Source organism: Gastrolobium bilobum, unplaced genomic scaffold (genome assembly GCF_033153095.1).
Source record: "Gastrolobium bilobum isolate Gb01-03AN ecotype WA unplaced genomic scaffold, APGP_CSIRO_Gbil_v1 utg2721, whole genome shotgun sequence".
NCBI lineage: Eukaryota > Viridiplantae > Streptophyta > Magnoliopsida > Fabales > Fabaceae > Gastrolobium > Gastrolobium bilobum.
Window position 1 is genome coordinate 1 of NW_026896314.1, and position 12937 is coordinate 12937.

Here is a 12937-nt window from a genome sequence, read left to right on the forward strand (position 1 = left end):
TCACTCTTGATCTTTCTGATACAAATTCTTTTGTCCCAAAGTGGATATTTGGACTGAGGAAACTTGTTTCTCTTCAATTAAGAGAAAATAACATTCAAGGTCCGATTCCTGATGGTATTCAAAACCTCACACTTCTTCAAAATCTTGACTTGTCTATAAATTCATTCTCGTCTTCTATACCTGATTGGTTATACGTTCTTCATCATCTCAAGTTCTTGAACCTAGGATCGAATGACTTGTGTGGGTCCATTTCTGTTGCCCTGGGAAATTTGAGTTCTCTAGTTGTTCTTGATTTGTCAGGTAATCAACTTGAAGGCAAAATTCCAACTTCTTTGAGTAATCTTTGCAATTTAAGGGAGATAGGTTTCTCAGGTTCGAAACTCAACCAAGAGGTGAATGAAATTTTAGAAATTCTAGCTCCATGTGTTTCACAGGGACTCACCAAACTAGAAGTTTCAGGTTGTCAATCTCTCCAAAAATCAATTGGATGGAAATCCATTTGGAATTCTTAGATCCTTCTCTGAATTGTTCCAACTTTTAATTGATGGCAATCTATTTCAAGGAGTTGTCAAGGAAGATGACTTTGCAAATCTTACAAGTTTAGAACAGGTTGATGCATCAGGGAACAATTTCACTTTAAAAGTGGGTCCCAATTGGCACCCTATTTTTCAGGTTAGCGAATTGGGAATGAACTCGTGGCAGTTAGGTCCCAGCTTTCCCTCATGGATTCACTCACAAAAGTATCTTAATTATTTGGATTTGTCAAACGCAGGGATTTCAGATTCTATCCCCTCTTGGTTTTGGGAAACAATTTCTTTTGTTAGTGATCTTAACCTATCTCACAATCATATCCATGGTGAGCTACCAAATATTTTAAAGAATCCAATATCTATCGAATCTGTTGATCTAAGCTCTAATCACTTGCATGGAAAATTACCCCGTCTATTTGTTGATGTGAGTTGGTTAGATCTTTCAAGCAATTCATTCTCTGGATCCATGAATGATTTCCTATGTAAAAGCCAAGACAAGCCAATGCCATTACGATTTCTCAATCTTGCAGCAAATAATTTATCAGGGGAAATACCTGACTGTTGGATAATGTGGCCAGACCTTGTGGATGTGAATTTACAAAGCAATCATTTTGTTGGGAACTTACCCCCATCTATGGGATCCTTAGCTTTGCTACAATCTTTGGGCATTCGTAACAACTCGTTATCAGGAATGTTTCCTGCCACTTTGAAGAACACTAGTAAGTTAATTTCCTTGGACCTTGGGGAAAATAGTCTTACTGGAATTATTCCAGCATGGGTTGGAGAAAGGCTCTTAAATTTGAAAATTCTTCGCCTTCGATCAAACAGATTTTTGGGTCATATTCCTAATCAAATATGTGATATGAATTTTCTTCGGGATTTGGACCTTGCACTAAATAGTTTGTCTGGAAATATACCGAAATGTTTCAACCACTTGAATGCCATGTTGCTAAAGAACAAAACTATGAATTCATTTATCTATACCAATGCATCTGACTGGGGGATAGAATTCAGTTCAATAAGCACACTCATATGGGTGAAAGGAAGAGGTATAGAGTACAGAAATCTTCTTGGCTTGTTAACAAATATTGATATTTCTAACAATAATTTATCTGGAGGGATACCCAGAGAAATTACAAATCTAGATGGATTGATTTATTTGAACTTGTCCAAGAATCAATTTACTGGCCAAATTCCACCAAGTATTGGCAATATGAGATCATTAGAATCTATTGATTTCTCAAGGAATCGACTTTCCGAAGATATCCCTCCATCCTTGTCAAACTTGAGCTTTCTCAGCAAGCTAGACTTGTCTTATAATCTTTTGAAGGGAAAAATTCCAACAGGCACTCAATTGCAAAGCTTTGAAGCATCCAACTTTATTGGCAACGATCTATGCGGCCCACCACTTCCTGTCAACTGTAGTTCCAACGTGCAAATTCCTAATGACAATCACAATGGAAAAAAAAGTGATGACCATGAAATGAATTGGTTTTTTGTGAGTATGGCATTGGGATTTATTGTGGGATTCTGGGTTGTGGTTGCTCCTTTGTTTATTTATAGATCGTGGAGGTATGCCTATTTTAATTTTCTTGATGACATGTGGTACAAAATGCAATCTTTTTTTAGGCTGTAAAATTGTAATGTAGTATTACTATTTTATATGTTGTGGGAAATAAAATTATGATTGTAATACTAAGAGTAACCTCTTAGTTTGAGACTTAAGAAATATATCTAATCATTATTATTAGAGTAAACACCCTTTTTAGTCCATGTCAATATCTACGAAGTCCTTTTTAGTCCCTGGCAATAAAAAAGGACCAAATTGGTCCCTGAAATTACAAAAAAAGGGTCATGTTAGTCCTTATGTCAACTCCCAAATATGTAGAGTGGCCCTTTTCTTGTACTTTCAGGGACCAATTTGGTCCTTTTTTATTTCCAGGGATTGAAAAGGACTTCGTAGATATTGTCAGGAACTAAAAATGATGTTTACTCTTGTTATTATCCATGTAATCCTCCCCAAATAATAGCACCATCTTAAACTTTTGTCATGTAAGTATTTCAGTGAAACATCAGAAGGTGGAAATTTCTTAATTTCAAGAATGGAATTTTGTGATAACAATGTATTGAAAAGGTTCAACATGGGTATGGAAGTTGGATTCGCTGGTGGCTTTTGGGGAGTTTGTGTAGTACTTTTCTTGAACAAGACATGGAAGCATGCTTATTTCAAATTTATTGATAATATGAAAAACTAACATTTTATGAGGGTGATCTTAAGGTTCAACTTGAATATCATCAAGTGTCCCCTTGAGTCTGTCCTTGGGTCTGGCATACATCATTTTTTGTCTCACTTTTGATGTATCCGGAGACCTATATGTCACAAATAAGAAAATAAAGATACGACACAAAACAAACACCTTCCATTTACATTGTTGTGTGGTAAAAGTGAAAGCAGAGGAGAATTTGAATATGACAGAAGGGGAAATGATAGAATGAGAGAAAAATAAGGGGACAAGTGTAACATCCCCGTCTCGAGCCGGTTCAATTAACATACATATGATACAAACAGAAACATCGAAAGACTTAACTTACGAAAATACGAGCTAACTTTTTCCTTTTTCACTAATCTTAATTCACATGATATCTCACATTGCATACTTCTCCTAATTTAATTTGTATTTGACGAAGATGAAAATCCGGCAGAGTAACCTCTGTAAATTGGACAACTGCGGATTTGATAATCCCACTCTCAAAGGTTCCTGATAAACAGTTTATACTATATATGATTTCAGAAATATCAGATATCTATATAGGACTATCTACCCATCCATGGGTGCATGTATAACTGGCTCTGTGCCACTATGTCTAATAGCATAATATTTCAGCACATGCACATATCTGAATACACAAATATACATGCATCAAATATGAACACATGTACAAAACATATACGGACCATATATTGTATAATGGATCAAACATCATGATCCCAAAATGAATAGAACACTATACAACAATACATATTCTCCAAAAATAACATCTATAATAAATAGTAGCGTCCGACCACCTAGAACTCCATATCCTCATACTAGTACCTCTAGCCACGGGTAGTGTCCGTGTCCCGTGAGGGCTCTTCAATTAACTGTGTTCCTGAAATCATATCCCCAAACGGGGTTAGAGACGAATCTCTAGTAAGCTCTAGGTTTATGGAAAACTCTCCATACCCTGGGCTCACTTCCTGCATGACAGTCAGATACATAATATACAAAACATCATATAAGCAAATAGCATAGCTGAACAAGTATATACACATATCTTATCAAAGATGCACGCAGTATTTCCCAAGGGAGGACTCCAAGCGGAAATCAACACACGTAACAAATATCATAACTAAACTGAGCATATATACATATCTTATCAGAGATGCAAGTAGTATTTCCCAAGGGAAGACCCCAAGCGGAAATCAACGCACATAAATTCATTTACGAAAATCAACACAATAATCACATCAAAACAAATCCTATCATATCAAAGATGTACGTAGTCATTCCCGAGGGAGCACCCCAAGCGGAAATCAATGTACGTGTTCCCAAGGCAGGACCCCAAGTGGAACCAGAACATATCAGAGGTGTACATAGTCAGTCCCGAGGGAGGACCCCAAGCAGACATCAATGCACATGTTCTCAAGGGAGGACCGCAAGCGGAACCAAAAACATATTAAAGTTGTACACAATCAGTCCCTAGGTAGGACCCCAAGCAGACATCAGTGCACAAGGATCAATGGTTAAAGATCACTACAGAAATCACATCAAAACAAAACATATCATATTAAACACATCAAAACATATCAAATTAAACACATCAAAACATATCACATCACATCATCATATAGTTCTATATGAATGCATCTATATCATATATCTCATACATATCATACAACCTGACCACAGTCCGTACACTATGGCGGAACACAAAGTAGGAGCGAATCCCATAAACATAGAACTTACATCTCAAAGCTGTATAGATGGCCTACCCAAAAACCGAGTTACCAAGCCTCCTCTGATGTAGGATCCTCAACAAGACTCATAGGCGCACCTAGAATAGGGAATCCATACAAATATCAATAAAATGGTTCAAAGCCAAGTAGTTAACCAGACACACCATTTATTGATTTTATCTCTTACTTATCAAATATTTCTTAACTATTCATACATACGGTACTGTTCATCTCTACAGTACTATTCATGTATATGTCACTATTCACGTATACGGTACTATTCATATACGTCACTATTCAAAAATACGGTATCTCAAATTTTCCAAATACATTTTCACCGTTAAAATCTTCATCTGAACACTTTTCTCAACAGGAGCCAAGCCTCAATCAAGCTCTAACATGCTCAATCAAACCAAACTTTCAAAATGGAAAATTAAATCAAATGTTCCTCAAAACTCAAAGAAAATTAGGATTTCTCAACATAAACTTACTTAGAACGAAGGGGAAAGCTTACTTCAAGCTCCCATAGCTTCAAGCTCCTTCAAAATCTCTTCTTTCAAAGAAATCCGAGTTTTAGACGAAGAAGATCTCTCTCTACAGTGAAACCCATCCAGAAATACTGGTACCAATGGATTCCTCTCGAAATTTCTCACAAGTTTGGCATTGGAACGAAGTTATTTGGAGGTCTCTAGCTCAAGTTATGAATTTTGGAAGATTTTCCATCATTTTCTCCTATTTTGTTTCCTTTCCTTCTGTGTCGATCCGTCCCTGCCCGTGGAAGACGCGGATTTATAATTGTGAATAGCGACTCACTTAGTCACTTAAGTCAGTTCATTATACCAGCGGGTATAAGCTCATCTATCTACATACCTCCATTCGTTACCAAACTTTATCCACTAGACTAGAATATTTTTCTAGTCATATTTCTAACTTTACTTTCACTTTTCGGGTAACTTTATTTACCCGCATTTTTATCCCTTAACTTTCATTTTAACTCATTTTTCACCAAAGGTAACTTTATTTCTTTTTCTTTGTAATTATCCTTCAATATTAAGTCCATAATAAATGTGAGGGTCATTATATTCACCCACCTTTTAAGGATTTTGCCCCCAAAATCACACATATAACATAACACATACCTAACGTCAAACTCAGGATAAAGCTGGAGAATATTGATGCTTCCCGGCAAGTATACCGATCGCACAAGTAATATAATGATAAGAAAAGTTCATCTCCACAGGGATTGTGATCGTATATCAAATAATCGTCCTTTCAAGAATAGAAGAGTTCAAATAGTTTGTGACAAGTATTGTCGATTTGTGTAAAAGTGAGAACTAAAAATAAAGACTTGTTTTTGTCTTTTTGTTATGAGAAATAAAACAATAAAAATGAGAATTGATTTGTAAGAAAATATGAGAAAAACATTGTAGCTAGAGTGCACTCACCTTATGATCCTCACCTCTTACTTTGGATTGATTTACAATATTCAATTATATAATTACTCAGATAAATTATTATATAAAAATATTAATAGTTAACCCTCAATTCCTTGCAAGGTTAACCCTTTAATCCCAATTGGAACCCCAATTCCTTGCAATGTTCCTCATGGCATTAAGCAATGAACTCAATAATTTAAGCATCTGCAATTAAATATACATCTATTCCTAGCATGCATAATAATTGTTATCTTACCCCATTTCAAGATGAAAACCCCAATATTCCTATCTAGGGTTCTAACCCTCAAACTATCTTCAACTATCAGATTGATCAGTTCTAATAAAGAAAATATAAAATACGCACAGGGTAGAGATAAAGATAATTTATATAAACGAGTAAAAGTAAACCAATCTGTCGTAACAAGGATTCTCATAGGGTTTGTGACCCTAACTACAATAAAAATAAGTAGTCAACCATAATCATGGCTAAAAATACAATATTCAATAAAAACATAAAATAAAAGAGAAGATGAAGAAGAACTTGATCTCTGGAATCCTCTTGGAGCACCACCGTCGTCTCACTTCAATAGAATAGGTCTGGATCCTCATTTTGTAAAAGACATCCTATTTATATGCCTCCTTTTCTTCTTCCAAAAATACCCTCGTACAACACGGTGTAATTTTCCCCCAAACCGGCGCAGGTGTGGCGCTAGTCGTGAAAGTTCGAAATGGCCTTGAAGGCCGATGCATGCAAGAGGGAAAAACAAAATTTTTCTTTGCGGAATATACATGCACATCAAGATCATGCTTTAAGAAAGCATGATGTTACCTTGTTCGTGAAATCACCAGATGATCAAGGCCGGTCTGAAGGGTTCAGACCCTCTAACGTTGATCCACACCACCCACTCGTTTAGGTGCAAGAACTCCTTCTTGTGAAGCCACCGGATGATCACCACAAAGAGGCTTGCTAGGCGCTCTATGTGTGAAGATGGAGGCTAGGTGAAAGTGTTTGAAAAAGTGAAGCTCTCAATGTGAAAGCTTCACAAGTGGCGCATGAGAGAGGAGAGAATATGCTAGGTTTTCAGAAAAACCCTTGGAGGAACAACTACCACATAGGTGCATAAGAGGAGAGTATTTAAAATAAAATACCAATCATATTTTTCTCCTAAAAATCTGATCATTAGGCGCCAGATTGGAGAGAGAGAAGTGGAGCTGTTTTATTTCAAAAATTGCTAACAGTCTCCTAGAATATTCTCTTGAGAATTGGTTCAAAAACCTATTCAAAATTCTGATCAGAAATCTTCATAAGATCAGCTATATGGTGCGCCTCATATAGCCCAAAAAGGTCATCAGATACATCTGAGTAGTTGCATTCAAATTTGAATCAACTTACTCAGATTTTCTCCCAACTGACTGAATCTTCTGGAGCTGATTTTGATGAGCAAATCTTGCTCACCAACAACCCAAATCAGCGCCATATATGGCCTTGGATCTTGTTCAAAAGATTCTCTCATGATACTAGTGATTTGTTCCAACAAGATCTCATCTTATCCTTTTGTTATGAAACAACCTTTCATAGGCAATTCAAATTCAAATTCAAATTCAAATATTTGAATTCAAACATTCAAATATTCAAATTCAAATGTTCAAACATTCAAATTCAAAATTCAAATTCAAAATTCAAATTTTCAAATTTCAAAATTCCAATTTCAAAATTCGAATTCAAAATCCAAATTTCAAATTTCAAATTTCAAATTTCAAATTCCAAATTTGAATTTCGAAATTCAAATTCAAAATTCAAAATTTCAAAATTAAAATTTCGAATTCCAAAATTCAAAATTTAAATGTTTGATAATTAATTTAACTTATTAAATTAATTAGTAATGTCTTGGACTATCCAAGCCCATTACAATGAACCATGCGCCCTCCACCCCTTTAGGTGGAGTTCCAAATAACTTCTTGGGCTAATAACTATTATTAGGCCCAATACCTTTAATGCTAGAGCATCCAGACAATTAGGTGTTTGTGTGTGACCCATTAGGTCCAACTTAGCCACTGACATAAATGGGCTTGGGCCCAATAAGCCCACAACCCATCTAATGACAACACAGAGCACTAGCAATGCTTTGTTTCCCCAGAACTAGTTAGATTAATGATTTGATCATCCTATTAAACATATTTGGTTTCCGTATATATTTCCTTTCGTCTCGGTTACCTTCCCATAAAACCTAGGGTAAGGAAGCGTATCAACCCCTGCGGTTTAGGGTAAGCTTTATTCGAAATAGGGAATCTTCAATTTACAGACTCTAAAGGCAGATCATCTCATGATCTCTTTTACTATGCATAGATTCCCGAGTCCGTGTAAATGTCATCCCGATTTCTCCGGTTTACAGATAACCTAATCTCTCACAAAGATTTGACGAATTCCTTCAGCTTATCACCCTAGCCCTGTGTTCTTTCAGGACAAGCCCAACAGTATACCTATGAGTCTCCATGTTTCAGGCAGACGAGGTGCACAATCAAAGCATGCCTTCTAGAACACAGTATAGGTAATAACTTCTGGTCTTAGGAAAGACATACCCAAATATAAAGAGACTACTCTAATGATACTCTCTGCGAGAGTTCCTCATAGAGTCTCTTTGTGGGTCCGTTCAGTGCGAGCTATACCCTTATAGGTCCACCCACGACTTTAGCTAAGACATCTCCATATCTGTAGCACATGAGGTCTATACCTTGTATCCATATACAAATAGATAAGTCGTGTTAGTCTTACCCGAGATTACTGACCCCATTCTCAGTATCTCTAGACTAGGAACATAAAATTAGGAAGAGTAAATACCTTTTTTGGTCCCTAACAAAAAAAAACGGTCCCCACTTTAGTCCCTTACAAAAATAAATTAGTCAATTAGTCCCTAATAAATTCAAAGTGGACCCATTTAGTTGAAATCGTGGTCCCTCACAAATTCAAAAAAGACCCATATTAGTCCCTCAAAAGGACTAAAATGGGTCCACTTTGAATTTGTTAGGGACTAACTGACTAATTTATTTTTGTAAGGGACTAAAGTGGGGACCGTGTTTTTTGTTAGGGACCAAAAAAGGTGTTTACTCAATTAGGAATAAACATCCGGTATTCTTGAATCCTCATGATTGTGATCTCATCACAGATACTCAAGAGATACCTATTTTATTCCACGGGGTTTATCAAGTTATTCATAATATATTAATATTAATATCGAGACATAATTATGAAACAAGATAAATAGTGCTTTTATTTATTTGCGACAATATTAAAAAAGTCTACATCTCTGTCCTTATTTAATCATAAGATTGTCTCTAGGACACCCAAATACTAACAAGTCGGCGCCATGTTTCTGCCAAATTGTAAAAGTCGGACCAAATTCCTCGTAAAGTGGCGCCATTTTGGCGCCACTAGGCGCCATGCCACTGACACAAATTGAATGGTTCCTCAAAAATGGCGCTAGGTTGCTTCATTTTTTGCGCCACTTAGCTTCATGGTTTGGCGCTAGTTGGCTTCATTTTGGCGCCAGTTGGCGCCACTTGCAAGGCTTCGGTGCAAAATTCGTAAATTGGCGCGGGTTCGCGGCAGTGTGGTGCCGGTCCGCGCCATGTTGCTGGAAATTGTACTGTGATACCCCCGTGTGGAGTCGCGTCAACAGGCTTTTTATAATTTGTAATTTTCACTCCTTTTACCTGTATAAACACAACCAATAGATGAGAAATATTATTGACAAAGAAATAATCAATATAAATAGCAAATATGTATCTAAATTGCTCTTTATGACTCAATTCTTATCAATTTCAACTTGAAAAACCACACTTGCCAGAGGCACATCAAACCATTCACAGATTTAAACGTTGTTGTCCCCAGCAATATACAAGACTCAATCCAGGACATATTCAATTAATCTAACATAACAATCCATAGACATTCTCAGACACAATATGCCATGCATGCCTGACCCAATATCATAAACTCCCAATAATGTCACCAGCTTCTTAAAGATACAAGTCTACATTGATTACCCCTCACACAGATAAATAATGTTCACTCAACACTCAGTGTTTAAGGGTATCATAAGCACTCAATCAATCACAGCTATAACACTACCATAGGCTTGATCATATTCTCAAAAATTCTTAAAAATGAAGAATCAAACACATACATCAATTGATCAAAAGGACTTCAAAGGTTGTAACTTGGCCAAGTTAAAGGGTATGAATATATGGATAGTAGCTCAAACAACAATGAGATTGAAAACTGATGTTATTTCACTTTAACATATTCAACTCAATTGTTTTTCTCCACTAACATTCCCACAGAATTTCGGGAATTAATTCCTGTCAACCACCTTTTATGCACATTCACCTTTTTTTCTTTTTCTTGTTTTTTTTTTCTTTTTCTCCCTTTGTTTTAAGGGCACAAATGAAATTTACCTCCCCTAATTACTTGACCTCTGTGGAGCTTACTCAATTTCTTTGTTTTATTATCAACACATCAGTAATTCAATCTCGATTAAGGTAAGTCACTTGGATATAGGCTAAACCATCAATCAGGCCACATGTCATTTATCAATAAAATAAGTTCAGGCTCAAGGGGCTAGCAATGTAAACATTCATACAGGTGGGCTATTTTGGCCATAAGCTAACAAGAACAAAAATGCCTTTATCATATCAACCAATTCATGCATAACAGAGAAACAGATCAAGTTCTAAAGTATTACAACAGTGAGGTCTCTCAACAAGAAAATTCAGTGTTTAAGCTCAAACCTCACAGCTATGGTATCAATATAGACTCAAGAAAATTGACTTCAGACATTATCAGTATTTCACAACATCAGTTCAGACAAACGAGCAATACTGTAATCCAATTATGCCTATGCAATGTTATGCCAGAAAGTCATACAATATACTTCCAAAAATTCAGTCAAGCACATTAACTAGATAAGCACATTTAAACCTGAGAATTGCTTGAAAAACAGATCACTATTTTTTTTTTTATATAGCACACAAAATAACTACAAAAATAACTAAGAAAATTAAAAGAGTTAGAATATCTCCCCTGATAGAAGAATTGCAGTTCTAAGATGCAAGCATACCATTCCCAGATTTAGAGAATTGATGTCCTCAGCAATAATTAAACCACAAGAGGAAGAAAAACCTGCACAATGGAACAAACAGTGGCATATAGGATAAACTATAATGCGCACATTAAAACATCAGAGAGATATATACCAACACTAAGTTACTAAAAATACGAAACAGAAAAATAAACTAATATACAAAATCTCCGTCAGCAAGGAGATATAATCAACCCTCCATGTCATCCCCTTCAACAGCGTGGGATGACTCAGCAAATAGAGGATCTGGTGGTACTGTATGCCTTGGTGTATGAGACCACAATTCCCAGATTTGGTTCAAACCATGAAGCCATGTTAAGAACTCTTTGAAGCATTGACTTTTCTAAGAGATAGAGTCTCGGTATCTCTTGTCAAAGACTCTTCTTTTTTAGGCCTTCATTTGTCGGTGATCCGCACACATCGTCCAACCAGTATCAAAAAGTTTGACCACCTCCTTTCTCAGTACCTTCTTCCGTATAGGATGACGCCTCCCTTGGGGTTTTCTCCCATGTTTGTCATCATCTTCATTGAGAATTTTGTGGGTACGAGAAGAGGGATCTTTATCTTCCAAACCAGCCTCATGTTCCTTCAGTGCTTCAATTACCGCCTCCTTATTACCCAAGAAGATATCTTCTAGAGTTTGAGGAAGTTCCTTCAATTCTACTTTTGAGGTACCATCTTCTTTGTAATCATCTTCTTTTTCAAGAACCTCAACCGCTACATTTTTTTCTTCCTTCAAGACTTCAAGACTAAAACAATCGTCTTTGTGAGAAGAATGTTTTATAGAATCAAAGCCGTTAATATTAACGGTCTCATCATTCATTCTTAGCTCGAGCTTCCCGTTTTCAACATCAATCATTGCACGAGATGTAGCTAAGAAAGGTCTACCCAGCAAAAGAGGCATTTTAGTTCCCCCTTCCATGTCCAACACCACAAAATCCGCAGGAAAGATGAACTTGTCCACCTTCACAAGAAAATCTTCCATTATTCCACTAGGCTTCCTTAAAGACTTATCAGCAAGTTGAAGAGATGCCAAAGTAGGCTTCAACTCGGTGATCCCCAAGGATTTACGAACAGAAAGGGGCATCAAATTAATGCTAGCCCCAAGATCGCATATTGCTCTGCCAATTTTAGTGTTCCCAATTTCAATAGGAATATTAAAACTCCTAGGATCACGAAGCTTATGAGGAAATTTCCTTGTAATGATGGCACTGCACTCCTCAGTAAGTGTTACAGTTTGGCACTCTTGCAACTTGTGCTTCCTTGACAACAAATCCTTCATGAACTTGGCATAATTTGGCATGCTAGCCAAGGCTTCAGTAAAAGGGATATTTATATGCAACTTCTTGAAAATATCAAGAAATTTGCCATACTATTGCTTCTGAGCATCCTTCTTGAATCTTTCAGGATAAGGTGTCATGGCTCTCACATATTCAGGACTCAGCTCAAATTTCTTCTTTTCAACTGGCTTCTCCACTTCAGCAGGTTTTTCAATTTCTTTTTCTTTTTCGGGCTCACCTGATGTATCTAGCTTCTTTTCAACTTCAGGAGATAGAAGTACTTTATCGCTTCTACTTGTGATGGCCATACAATCTTCCTTCGGATTGGTAACTGTGTTACTAGGGAAGGTACCTGAAGTTCTATCAGCCATTTGTTTTGCCAGTTGGCCAATTTGATTCTCCAAATTTCTGATAGAAGCCTGTGTGTTCTTGGTATTGGCCCTTGTCTCCTCCATGAAAGCACTAGAGTGTTGAGCCATTTGTCCAACTAACCTCTCCAAATCAGAAGGTTACTTGGGTTGGATTGGTGGAGGCTGCAAGTAGTTGTTTGAATTGA

At 36.6% G+C, this 12937-nt stretch overlaps 1 protein-coding gene across 1 annotated transcript; it reads left to right on the forward strand.

The window, feature by feature from the left end:
* Window positions 1-5: 5 nt before the first annotated feature.
* On the forward strand, window positions 6-2196 carry LOC133298902 (receptor-like protein EIX1; the record flags this gene model as incomplete). Its single annotated transcript, XM_061498290.1, has 2 exons — window positions 6-392; window positions 451-2196. Coding segments are annotated over 2 exons (2103 nt in total), but the record flags the coding sequence as incomplete, so codon positions are not given.
* Between the last annotated feature and the right edge of the window lie 10741 nt (window positions 2197-12937).